The sequence below is a fragment of the Haplochromis burtoni genome, unplaced genomic scaffold, assembly GCF_018398535.1.
Source record: "Haplochromis burtoni strain Fernald_Lab_line unplaced genomic scaffold, NCSU_Asbu1 Contig_186, whole genome shotgun sequence".
NCBI classification, from domain to species: domain Eukaryota; kingdom Metazoa; phylum Chordata; class Actinopteri; order Cichliformes; family Cichlidae; genus Haplochromis; species Haplochromis burtoni.
In genome coordinates, this window is record NW_024582547.1 from 946099 (window position 1) to 959710 (window position 13612).

Consider the following 13612-nt stretch of genomic DNA (forward strand, 5'->3'; position numbering starts at 1 on the left):
ATCCGATACCAGCTAAAATTCAGAGTGGTATCGACGATACTGATTCGATATGGGCTCAAATTGTGGTCATAAATATTTGAGCCCATAGAATCTTTCAATCCTTAGAACAAAAACAAATGTCCATAAAAGAGGACATAAATAAATCGGCCGGTTCTAACAAGGATATTGCCTCTATTGTTTTAGGATTTTTTTCTTTCTGGATTCGTTGTTGTAACAATCCCTTTTCGTTCAGAAGGAGGTGCTGTATACGAAATATGCAGCAAAATATAAAGCAGGGAGGTAAGGCTTTAACACCATAGCTTCCTGAGAACCAACCTAATTAATTAATACCAACTCTAGCTGGTAACAAATGAGGAACATGAAAGCTGTGACAGTCTGATTGCATAAGAATAGCAGCAGAAATGTGAAAAAGGAGGCTGAAATTCACAATGAAAAAGTAATGTTACAGTGTAATTACAGCAAATCAATACATTTTTTTGTTAGAAACTCAAGAAGAAAAGAGACTGAAAGATAAGATCTTTACATTCAGACAGATTCAAATGTCTGTGTTTCTTTACGCTTGTGCTTCAGTTTATAGGTAAAAATAAAATGAGAACATATATAGGGGTGGCTGTAGCTCAGGCGGTAGAGCAGGTCATCTACTGATAGGAAGGTTGCCAGGTTTCCTGGCTTCCCCTAGTCTGCATGCCAAATATCCTTGGGCAAGATATTAACCCCAAATTGCTTTTCAATGCATCCATCGGAGTATGAATGTGTGTGAATGCTTCTTAGAAAGCACTTAGAACACTTAGGACACTTAGAACAATGTGCTTGTGCGAATGGGTGTGAATGGGTGAATGCACAAGTTGTGTAAAGCGCTTTGAGTGCTCAGAAGAGTAGAAAAGCGCTATATAAGAACCAGTCCATTTACCATATAAGAGAAGGATTAAAAATGTCTATTGGTTTCTCCAGTTTTGCTTTATTGTGCATTTTTATGTAGCCAAGACTGGTTTAGTGAACTGTTGAATGAAAAATGAACAAATGTAATCTTTTTTGTGAATAAGTGTATAAATAATCTGCACACACACATGTACATTTTTGTTTCTCTGTGTCATTATTAGCAGAGCTAAGTCGAGATCTTTTATTTGTCTTCACTGTCAGAGATCTGATTATATTTCCTGTGTCGTGTGTGCTTCCAGGTTTGGAGTAAAAAGGAAGGTGAGAAAAAAGTTTTATGCTGTCACAGTCACTCATCTAAAGACAGGTTGTTGAATGAAGCAACTGAACATGTTTAAATGTGGAGTTACTGCAGATTTCTGTGCACTTGTCATAGCTGTGGATCGTTCGAAGTGTTCATGTGTCCTTCAGGTTCTCCAGTTTCTTTAAAGTGCAGGTATGCAGGTTACCTGATCCATGTTTTCTGTTGGTGCATCAAAGTGACATTTCACCCTGTCATATTGAAGTAACTCATTCAAGGAGCTTCAGTCTTAGGTACTGATTTAGTTATCTTACTGACTCATCAGTTTCTGCACCAAAGCTTCTCTCACCAAAGCCACGGCATAGCTGGACAAGGTCATTGTTCCAACCTAAGCCACACTGCCTAGAGTATTTAGTTCACTTTGTGGCAGTTTCTTTATTTCTTAATGTTTTTTTTCTGTTAGTGCCTGAGTTGCTTCGTCAGCAGCTCCTTCAGTTGTTGGAGGATGGAGAAGAGGATGCAGCTGTGACTTGTGAGACGCCGTCTGAGTTGGCTGCTACTCACTGGGAAATCAGAAACATGGTGTCCTTGCAAAAGTAGAAAGAGACCAGGCCTTGTCTTATTGACAATATGTTAGCTCCTCTGGCTCCACAGCCACACAGTGTGTGTCAGTGTGGCAAACAAGTTGTTGTGAGGTGCCTGGACTGACTGCCTCTTCCATTCCTTTGTGCCCACTGTGATATTGCAGTTCACACAGTGCACAACAGAGAGGCAATGACAGGAGGGTTTTTGCAGCCTTCATCAGAGTTTCACCAGCAAATAGGTACAGTTTTTAAGTCCTATACATCCCTTACTATGCACTATGAGTGGGTGCTGTTATTGTATATTTATTGTGTATCAGTGGACTTCCAATTCTTTTTATATATATTGTGTGTTTTAATGTTAGTGCCGCTGTTGCCTGTGCAAAGGCCAGATGATGTGTGTGGCTGCACAGCAGGTAACGTTGAGGGTTCACCTGGCGCAATAGTGGCTCTTGTAACCATAAATGGTAAGTGGCCCTTTTGTCACACAATACATACACAATAGACGTGTTTACAGGTTTTAGTGCATACTGTGCATTGCTATCTTGTTTGGAATTACACTAATTTTGATGTGTGTGGTAATGGGGAAAAGCACCAGTACTCTAAAAATGTCAAAGTGAATGACATTTATTAATGTATTATTAGATCACAGGATCCTTAGAGAACAAGTGGAGAGCCTAAATGTGGATGACAACACACTACAGCAATAGGTGGTTGATGTGCAGAACTGGGCTGAAGGTGACTCTCAATATAATGCACACCTATACAATGATAGGACCCACCATGGCCTCATTAATGAACTTAAGGTAGAGTTAATATCTTTCTGACAGTGTCAACAATGAAACATAAGGCTTGTAAAAGCAGAATTTGTGGCAGAGTTGTTGCATTTGATCAAATGGGATTGTACCTGGATTGAAATGCTGTTGTACAAGATGGTTTTATAAACCTGAACACCAACGTACTTGTTGTCTCATGATAATGCAGCGCATGAAGGTTACAGATGTCTTATAATCAATATCTGTCAAGTCAATGATAACAGACTCCACTGTAGTTCAGTCCATACACCTCACTGATGTACAACAGAACTGTAGAGTAACATTAGGCTGAACAAAGAGAGTTATTATGTTCTTTTATGGTATTATTTTCATTCTCTCTGCATCACAATTGGTAGTCTGTCTGTGAAGGTTCTCAGTCATCCAGGTCATCGAAGTCTAAGGAGCTTGGAAAGAAAAGCCTCTGGACTTTAAGTTTCCTTGAAGATGTTCATCTCATCTTTTCTCATCTGAAAAGCTTCTTCAGTTCTAAGGTCAAATGGTGGAGAGTCCCAGATTTTAAGCCCTATGGGAGTGTCCCCTCAAGAGGGACATGGACCCCCTATTCATCCTCTATCATCATTTATCCACTATCATTAGCCAAGATGTGAAAACGGTTGTAGGTCCCAATCAGCCAAGGTTTTGGGTGAACCCATTGTGAAACCTAGCCCCACCGTATTATGTTATTTATTGAAGTCAGATGGCCCAGGATGTGAGTGGGCTTTAAGGCGTCTGGGAAGGATCTCAAAACTGGATTATAGATGGCAGACAGTTGGTATCGTAAACCACCGCCTCTGTTCAAAGATGGTCATTCACAGTGGACATAAATGGCTTCTTTCACTCCTCTTTAAGACCATCTGTCTTCTCTGGCCAAAATGTGAATGTTGGCATCCTCAAAAGAGTGACCTATGTCCTTTAGATGCAGATGGACAGCCGAGTCTTGGCCCCTGGATTTGGCTCTTCTATGTTGTACCATGTGCTTATGAAGTGGCTGTTTGGTCTCTTCATTGTAGAGGTCTGAGCATTGCTCGCTACACTGTACAGCATACACTGCGTTGTTAACTTTGTGTGCGTTATAGTAGTTTAGATTTCCTGCATTTGGTTGGTGATAATTTCAAACCCTATATAGCACACGTAGTACAGCTTTTCTACAGTATTCTTGGAAAGGCACATGGAGTTATGTCTCAGCCACTTAAATGAAACAATACACTTATGACATTTGTGTGAAAAGTACCGCCCCCCTTAAAGGGAAAGTCTAGCTCTGGAAATTCTGCTTTAAAGACTGATTGCTGAATGTGAGTGATCAGTTTTATGTATTATACTCATCCTGTATTCTTATTAATATTCTTCTCACTTAGAAACTGATCAAACCGATGGCAGCCTTGGAGCGTTGCAGGCACGAATAGAGGAGCTTGTCGCCATCATCAGAGTGCAAACAAAATCTTTACAAACAAAGACAAAGTGGTATGTCCCTGTTTCTCTGAAATGGGCCGTTTGATACTTTTGCAGTTTGGTGCATGTACGGCTACTTTGTAAACAGAATAAAATCTTATCCAGGTTTGTTTTAGCTGGATGTGATGCATGTTCTAGCAAACAAATTGAAGAGTGTGGATTCTAATCTAAATATATACATTACCCTCATCCAGACCGACATTTGGCCCTGGCAGAGCACAAGTGAATGTAAGCTCTTCATTTATAAATATTTCAAATGTATCCTGTTTAAACAAATTCCCAGTATCTGAGCAGCAGTTGGATGTTCTGTTCTTGAATGATAATATGCTATTATGTTTTCCCTTCTGATGTTGATAAACTGTAGCTGTTGCAGACCTCCAGACAAAGAGAAAGGTCTTCGAGAAGGTGATGGCTGTGAGGTGCCTGAGAGAGGAGGAGATGATCGTTTGCAGGGAAATGCAGCATCACTGGACAGTGTTGTGAGTGCGATCTGTGGTGTTGGGGACAATCTCCTCAGACTGTAAGCACATCTATTATTTATTTATGTATTTATTTTATTTTTTTGGATGAATTGATTGAAAATAACAGCAGATGCTAAAGGATCCTAAATCCTTGTGTTTATAAGGTGAGTTATTTTGTTACTTTACTCATATTTATTGGTTTTGTTCTTTTTACAGCCTCCCTTTTTGGCATGTCGGAGGATGCACAGAGGGGACTGTGATTACAATGTAATGATTACAGGACATCAGACTACTTGTTCTTATTGTTTAATCACGAAAAATTGTCATATAGAAATAAAAAACCTGAAGTTGTTAATTGATGCTATTTGAACACTATATCTTGTCATTTAACATGTATATACTTGCCTGGAAATTTCAACAGCTTTTCATGTGTTTTGAAACTGGGTTTTTGGAGACCTCAAATGTAAAATGTTCTGTCTCTAAAGCACACAAAAATGTTCGGACATTTTTCATAGTGCATGTTTGAGGATTATTTTTTCCAGAGAAATAATTAACACAGTTCAGCGGGCTACATGCTGAACTTAAAAAGCAAAGTATTGATCCAATCGTGCTAGTATCGATCCGATACCAATGGTAGAGTTGTTATCCATACTATCCATATTTGGATCAATCCGCCCACCTCTAGTTGTTTCATTTCTGTTGACCTTCCAGTTATTTTTTTAAACTGCGTTAAAAATTATGTCACTGACCAGGTTGTTGGTTAGTTTCAGAGTAGGCTACAAAATCCTTTAAATAGTGAAATGTAAAAAAATTTAGCAGAGTGCATTTTATTCACCAAATTTTGTTCTCATACTCAACAGTTAACTTGTGCATCATTCATCACTGTTACTTGAGAGCACAATAAATATGAGCCTGAATGAAAAATTTTATTCCCTTTTAATCAAAAGTGGTATAGTGAGTATTATTTACTTCTTAGAAAATAAAGTTTGCCAAAATAAGTTGTTGATAGCTTGTTTTTGTTATACAGTCTATGATTGCATGTAGGCTACTAATAGTTGATGTTCCAAGAAATATTTAAAATGATTTCAGTAGAAGAGGCAAAGATGGTGAATTCCAGATTAAATAGTGCGCTCATGAGATACAGCTTTAAGATGTGGCAGGATAAGTATGTGTTGTCAGCAGCTAGAAGACAACCAGTGCCATTAGCTCTGTACAATTTGTCAGGTGATTAGTAATGCTGATGAAGACTGTGTTGTGTTCAAAAAGTGAGTAAGAGGAACTTGAGTAAGTTGAGCAGAAATACATTTTCTATCCAAATTTTTATTTATTGCTTAATAGTCGCAGATGACCATGTCAACACAGTTAGATACAAAGTGGCTAATGATCCCACATTATCTCCCAACACGGAGGCATCCTAAGGGCTGCAAAATAAAAGCATGTGTGGTCTCCTGAGATGGTAAAATACACTGTAGATTGCATATTTCTCTACAGTTTGTGTAGCCTATCATCTTTTCAGCTTATTTCATCTTAAAAAGCAGATGTGGAATGGTTATGTCAGAGGTTGAGGTTGATCAGCAGAGGTTGAGCACTATGTCCTGTTAAAGTTAAACTCACTTCTGAATTTTCACATTTACGTATCTTTTGTGAAAAGTTCAAATGAAACAATTGTTTTTTTGCATCCTGAAAGTTTATGTGCAATAGAAGCTTTTAAAAAAATCTGTGAGCATGTATTTCAGTTATATGTAATAAAGCTCTTTGCTACAATAATTCTAGATTAACATCCCTTTATAGATACAGGGCAAGAGGCTTATAATCGCCATAATATAATACACTATACACATCAATCAGCTTCATATATCAAAACTATTGAGCTTTCAGTGTCCTCCAAAAAGACGCTTGCATTTTCCGAGGCCAGCAGGAGGCAGTCTTGTTTAGCAGGAGATGATGAGGGCATCAAGAGACTGCTGACTGTGTGTCTTTTCCAAAGGTCTACCAGAAGACAGAATCTCACAAGCAGTAAGTTCATGATAGAGGGCATTGAGCACCTCCAGAATATGGGCCTTGCCTGTGTTAAAAACAGAACAGATGTGATATTTCTGAGGAAGTCACATGACAGGCCATTCAGTTTATTTCCATTTAACTCCCTCCCACATGTAACTGTAAATTTTCATGGTTTCATGTCACAAGAGTTGTATTGATTTCATTGGGTGTGTGAGGTCTACTAACCGTGCTGCGGGTCGCTGCAAGACTCCAGAGTGCTGAGCAAGATTTTCCCGAGAGACCTCCGTGAGACGTTCTGAAATCAGCAGAGAGCCAGATGACAGAATCAGGTGCTTAACAGCCACTTTCATGAGAAAACTGCATCTTGTAACTACAAAGCTTTCACATATGTTTGACAAGGGATAGTGCAAACACAAAAGAATGTATAAAAACCTCAACAGCACAAAGCTGCCTTTTAGTTTGAAAACATTCCCAAGTTAATGTCCATGTGGAGAATTTGCCTGTAGCAAGGAAAATGCTTTCTGTTTGTTTTCCTATTTGATATCTGACCAGAAAAAAGTAATTCCAGTGCGCCATCAGTGGATGTCTCTCAACTATCAACACTGCAAATGATTTTCATTACTTTGAAATTCAGTTCACATGATGGATTCAATGCTTGTTTGCAAGATTTTCCTGCCTTAAAATGATTTAAAAATATTTGAATATCCTTACAAAGTCAAAATGTCCTTTCTAAATTTATCTCAACAATTAAAAAACCAAAACCTTGTGACTAACCAGGTCTCTGAGCTGCTGGAGAAGCTGCAGGATGTCCACGAGCTTCTCCTCCACCAGAGACAGACGGACCCTCTCTGTCTCCAGCATCTGCAGCTCCATCTGAAGCAGCTCAGTCTCCTCAGCCTTCTGCTGCAGCTCCTGCATCAGGGAGTCCTTCATCTGGAAGACATGGCACAAGAACCAGTTACTCCTGGCATCAGAATCAAGAATCACATTGTGAGTTCATCTTAGAAGAACATCTGGCCTTTGAAAACATCCTTAAATATAAGGACTTTCATTAACACTGATTTGGTATTAAAGCATTTTCAATGGCAAGACAACGAATGGAAAAATTGCAGTTAAGATTATTATATATTACAAGTAATGAATGAACATGTCACCCAGTACAACAATGACTTAATAACAATAACAACTTTTTATTTTAGGTCTGTAGACCTCCAGTGCTTTTGATCCACAAGATGTGAGAGCACTTCTTTGTTGGTTTTGGACTTTTCTTTGGGTTTGTTAAAAGAAAAGATACCAACCTAACCACGAAAAAAAAAACAAGTTAGGAACTTTTAAAGTGCCTGTCAAAAGTTTGCAGACACTTACCATTATCAAAAGTATCATAGCCATGTCTTTGAATAGTTATTTATATAGAAAATTACTATACTACACTAATTTCTACTAAAAAGGTAAAGAGGAATTTGCTGCACATTTGAAAATTTTCCTAAGCAGGTCTTTAAAAACCTTACTATTAGCTCAGCCTGTTTAATTCATTTCAAAACCAGTGTGTCTGTGGTCCTGTAGAGATGCCAGCTGTGTCAAAGTTTCAGGCACCTTCCTGATGGTTTGAGTTTAGGCTGAAGAATTCTCACCTACTCTTCTTCTTTCATTATTTCATCCAGTGTTCGGTTTGCCAATAGCAACAAAGCAGACTCAGAGCATGACAGTACCACCACCATGCTTAATAGTTGGCACAACATTCGTCAGGTAACTGCTGCCAAACCACCCAATCTCTGTGTCACCTTACAATAACACCTTTACAGTTCATAGCAATGCACAATTTGCTTGACAGTTAACAGTGAGACTTGGACTCCAATTGAGTCTAATTTATTGGAGGTTTGGCCTCAGTGCATTCTTGTCATCTGAAAGTGACATTTGGTTCCTACTTCAAACCCTGGGACAGTAGCTACATGTCCCACTTACTTTGATTGTGAGGTTGTTTGAATTGATAATCTCGGAATCTACAACTGTTAAAATAGGCTGAAAATCTATTATTGTTGTTGTTGTTGTTGCTGCTGCTGCTGCTAGTTTTACAAGCATAGAACTGTTGCATGTCACCTTCAGAAACAAAATTATCCTGCTAGACCTGGATCAGCGCTAAACACTGTTAACCATAATATCCTATTAGAGCGATTAAAGCATGCTGTAGGTATTACTGGTACTGCATTGCAGTGGTTTATATCTTTCTCCTTCTCTCCCTCTTCACACAAGATGTGAGACCACTTATTTGTTGGTTTTGGACTTAATTAATTATGTCCAAAACCAACAAAGAACTAAAGTTAATTATGGAGTTCCACAGGGTTCAGTGCTAGGACCAATTCTGTTTACATTATACATGCTTCCCTTAGGCAGTATCATTAGAAAACATAGCATACATTTTCACTGCTATGCAGATGACACCCAGCTCTATCTGTCCATGAAGCCAGATAACACACACCAATGAGTTAAACTGCAGGAATGTCTTAAAGACATAAAGACCTGGATGGCCGCTAACTTTCTGCTTCTTAATTCAGATAAAACTGAGGTTATTGTACTCGGCCCTGAAAATCTTAGAAATATGGTATCTAACCAGATTCTTACTCTGGATGGCATTACCTTGGCCTCCAGTAACACTGTGAGGAACCTTGGAGTCGTTTTTGACCAGGACATGTCCTTCAATGCACATATTAAACAAATATGTAAGACTGCGTTCTTCCATTTGCGCAACATCTCTAAAATTAGAAATATCCTGTCTCAGAGTGACGCTGAAAAACTAGTTCATGCATTTATTACTTCCAGGCTGGACTACTGTAATTCATTATTATCAGGATGTCCAAAAAACTCCCTGAAAAGCCTTCAGCTAATCCAAAATGCTGCAGCAAGAGTCCTGACAGGGACTAGAAAGAGAGAGCAGATTTCTCCTGTATTGGCTTCCCTTCATTGGCTTCCTGTTAAATTGAATTAAAAATCTGTCTCCTCACATACAAGGTCTTGAATAATCAGGTCCAATAATGACCTTATAGTACCATTTCACCCCATTACAGCACTTTACAGTATTTAAAAGTAGAATGGGAGGCAGAGCATTCAGTTTTCTATGGAACCAGCTTTCAGTTTGGATTCAGGAGACAGACACTATCTTTACTTTCAAGATTAGGCTTTAGCATTTCTTCTTCAGCCACCTTTCTCACTCACTATGTGCTAATACACTTCCCTGCATTGGATCATACTTGCTATTAATCTCTGGCTCTCTTCCACAGCATGTCTTTATCCTACAACTGTAACTGTAAATACATTAAAATTCAACCCATTTTTGTAGGTTTCTATAAGAAATGTTAGTCCCTGCAGTGCACCTTTACATCATGGTGTATTGAAGGACAAAGGTCTCACCCCACACATCCTGCTCATAAACAAAGCCTCGCTGTCAGGACTTTGTTTGGTTTGAACTTTTCCTCTCTGAGTGCTGAGATGTTCTGGGAACACATTACATCACGGTTCCCCTTCTGCCTGTCTTCCTGTGTTGTGAAAATACCACTCGACTGTGACGAGAGGGCTTTAAATTCATTATATTTTTTTAAGTGTCATGGAGCAACAAAGAGGGGAGTGTTTCTGTGGTCGGCTCCAGTGGCAAACAGCTGCAAACACACCCACACCCAGAAAGAGGGAGGCGTGTCTGTGTGTGGGAGGCCTGGTGGTTTGGTTAGGTGGAAGTTGAAGGATTGTAGCTGTGGTTTAGCCTATGAAGACCTCCACTTTCAGAAGAACCTTTAGCAGTCATCTCTAATCTAGTTTCACACCGTGCAGAGCCACAAAAAGGCTTGGGATTGAAGGCAAGCAGAACAATATCAATAACAGAACCTTTCATAGAAATAGATCCAACAGAGGGCAGGTGGCACCACAGAAACCCACCCTAGGGTGAGGAATGACAGAGTTGGCTTGTACCTGGTCCATGTTTATCTCAGCCTGGCTCTCCTTCAGCTCCAGCTGCTTATGCAACCTGGTCACTCTCTCAAGGAGCTCCAACACAGCACTGCAGCTCTCTTCGCTTCTCGAGCTCCCGAAATTAGACATTAACTTTTTGAATGCCTTGTCCTCGCACCTTATTAAGGAACATATAATAGAAGATGGAAAGTCAGTCAGACCGACCCACAAACTGTATACAAGAGACGGACATGGACACTGTGACGTCACCTTTTGGATTGTGGACCTTTTTTTTTTTTAGCATTGCCATGATTGAATAAGGTTGGATTTTCCTGAAAACTCCAGAGGAGCATTTACTGTCAATTACAATATAACTATGATGTTGTTTTAACTGTCTGTTTAATTTAAATAGAACCAAACAGAAAATCATTCATTCATGATGAATAGAAAGTAGTGACTAGCAATGTTTACTGAGGTAATAGATTAAGACTTCCATAATCTAACTTATTCCTGCAATCAGATATATGATATATTTTATGATAACATGAACATGCAATACCTTTCCCCACAGCAGGATAGCCTGGCTAAGATCCTCTTCACCTCATCCACTTGTCTCTGTTGATCTCCAGTCCACTTGTCATCTTCTTCGTCAGAGGCTGCCTGGCCCTCCACTGACCGAAACAGCTGCTCCTCCACTGGACAATACATACAGTACATAATTGTTATCATCATCATCACCAACTGTTATTGCGATCATTGCAAAGGGTATTAGCCAGAGGTCTTCATTAACAAAAATTAATTGTACAGTGCCGCCCCCCGACTCTTAGCAAGTACTTGCCAGCAGTAGACTGTGAGGGTTCTCTCTCTAATATTGTAGAGTTAAGCTTCCAGTATAAATATATATGTTAGTTGGTGCTACAGGTGCAAGTGAATTAAAATGTGGTGTAGTTTGATGCCTCAAAACAACATAGGCGTGTATAAGCATATTTAATGAATATGATGACCACTTCAAAATGGGGTAAGTATTACCCTACCTGCAAGCTATTTTGCTTAGACTTGCATTGAAGAGTGGCTAGTATCACAAAATACATTCTGTACTTTAATATTCAATATTGTCTTACTCTTGTCTGGAGTCGTTACAGCACATCCTGTCGGGGAACAGCGGTCGTGCTGGGTATCCAGGCAGCATCTCTGTCCTGGCCTGCTGCTGACACTCAGCTGCTGCTCTGCACTGGTGCTGCCTGGGAGTTGTAGTTTCGACACTTCTGACCTGAAAGAAAGCGCTGCGAGTTCAGCATTTTTTTTTTTGCAAATATAGTCACATGTGCTGCTGCATGTAAGCTGACAGTGGCCAAAGGGGCTAAAACCGCTCGTCACATTTGCACAGATGAGAAAAGTTCCGTCCAAACCAATTGCCAACATCAAAGAGAACATATCATGTAACACAAGGGAGTGTGTATTACGCCACATCTACAACCGCCATGATAATTTTATGGAGGCCTGTGATGCTGTACGCCAAATCTGGGTGGGGTAATTGAAGCCAGACATTGTATCTTTAAGGCATTTTTACAGTAAAGTGGGTCAGTGGTAGAGAGCCACTCTAAGTGTGCAGGAGTTAGCAGGAGTTTGCAAGATGTGAGGTAAAGCATGCAAGACTTTTAAGTGCAACGTTTCTTTTGATCTGCAGAGGAGAAGATGTGTAAGACCTTTAGTGTATATTTCACATATTTCCTCATGTCATGATCACATTCAAACATTCCCTCCTGAAAAAAAAAGACTGAGGCTGAGTTTGGGCGGATCAATCGTTCTGTAATGGTTTGAATTTTCTAGGCTTCTTCTGCTGTCTGCTCTTTTGTGTTGGGGGAAATCCGATAGGGGGCCTTCATAAATCACAGAATAAGTGTTTCCAGATGATGATGTCTTGCCCAAGAAAAAAAAAAGCAGAGAGAAAATCTCGGAAAGAGTTTCAGCAGCCTAACTCTCTGAAAAAACAATTAATTTTTTTTAAGAGTCACAGAGAACTCATGCTTATATCCTGTTGGCACAAGGCAAACCCTGCTGTAAGATGACATTATGCTCTGCATCTGTGGATTACTCTAGCTTTGTGCAACACTGGAGAGAAACCACTGAAGTCACTTGTTAACTTTAGCAAGATTTCAGGCAATCAATCAGAGAGTCGTGTTTAAGTTATAGAGGGCGCCACGTTGGAAGAAAGAAGGAGCAGCTGTAGTCACACCAGCACAGACAAGAACACACACAAAATTCAACTGGTTGCTGTGGAGACACTCGGACTCTTAAGCAAAACGGTGGAAGGCTTTTTCAAATATAGGCTTCATGTGACTGATTGCACTTTAATTGGCAACGGTTAAAGGGAGGCTAACAGTAGGCCACAGCCGCAGGATCAGGACTTTGATGTTAATATAGTCAGCTAGCAGGCTGCATCCACAAACTACCCATATAACATGCACCGACATCAATATCTCCTATTTAAGTAACTAAGTAACATAGTGATACTGATACTAGTGGAGGTAAGGCTTAACAGGCAGCTAGCTGCAACTGCTTGTGAGGATATTTGTCAATAAAAAGGAGACACCCTACACTCTATCTGAATTGAGTTACTAAAAAAAATAAAATAAAATAAATTATGTGTATAGTGGTGTGTGTTTGTGGTGTGTGGTTGTGTTGTATATTCATATATGTATGTGTGTGTTGATTGTGTTGTTTAGATAATATATATATATATATATATATATATATATATTAGGGGTGCAACGATACACAAAATTCACGGTTCGGTTCGGTTCGATACTTTGGTGTCACGGTTCGATATTTTTTCGATACAAAAAAAATGTTCATGCCTTTTTAATTTGTCATTTATTAAAATTATAAATATATATTTTAACTCAAAAGTACAGTTTTTAAATTTAATGTTGCTGAAACAAAAGTAATTAAAAAAATAAATATATCTCAGGGCTCTCAAAATTTCAAAATCCCTGGTAGCCCTTCGGGCAGGGACTCTTCAGTTTTTGGTAGCCCAAAATAAATTAAGTAGCCCGAATAAAAAAGAGAGCAATTTTTTGATTGATGTTTTGTTTCCTTTACAATATTATACATTAAAGTATAATATTGTAAAGGAAACAAAACATTAATCAAAAAATTGTTGAAAAACAAATTACAACATTGTATAAAATT

At 39.1% G+C, this 13612-nt stretch overlaps 1 protein-coding gene and 1 long non-coding RNA gene across 4 annotated transcripts in view; one reads left to right on the plus strand and one right to left on the minus strand.

Annotated features, from left to right (window-relative positions):
• The first annotated feature begins 1 nt into the window (after window position 1).
• Window positions 2-5690, plus strand: LOC102289324. 3 transcript variants are annotated; one of them, XR_006054990.1, is made up of 6 exons: window positions 2-279; window positions 1179-2225; window positions 3929-4034; window positions 4217-4250; window positions 4387-4542; window positions 4700-5690. It is a non-coding gene; the product is annotated as an uncharacterized LOC102289324 (long non-coding RNA). The 3 variants fall into 3 exon arrangements; XR_006054991.1 differs by lacking the exon at window positions 2-279 and having other exon boundaries at window positions 890-2000; window positions 2124-2225; XR_006054989.1 differs by lacking the exon at window positions 2-279 and having other exon boundaries at window positions 890-2225.
• Window positions 5691-5768: 78 nt separating this feature from the next.
• The window catches only part of efcc1 (EF-hand and coiled-coil domain containing 1), a 26842-nt gene continuing 18998 nt past the window's right edge, over window positions 5769-13612 (minus strand). The window contains exons 3-8 of the mRNA XM_005934517.3: window positions 11542-11690; window positions 10980-11115; window positions 10442-10598; window positions 7259-7417; window positions 6710-6779; window positions 5769-6548 (exon numbers count right to left, since the gene is read on the minus strand). Of these exons, the coding sequence (XP_005934579.1) occupies window positions 6415-6548; window positions 6710-6779; window positions 7259-7417; window positions 10442-10598; window positions 10980-11115; window positions 11542-11690 (805 nt within the window). The 3' untranslated portion in view covers window positions 5769-6414. The remainder of the gene's footprint in view (window positions 6549-6709; window positions 6780-7258; window positions 7418-10441; window positions 10599-10979; window positions 11116-11541; window positions 11691-13612) is intronic.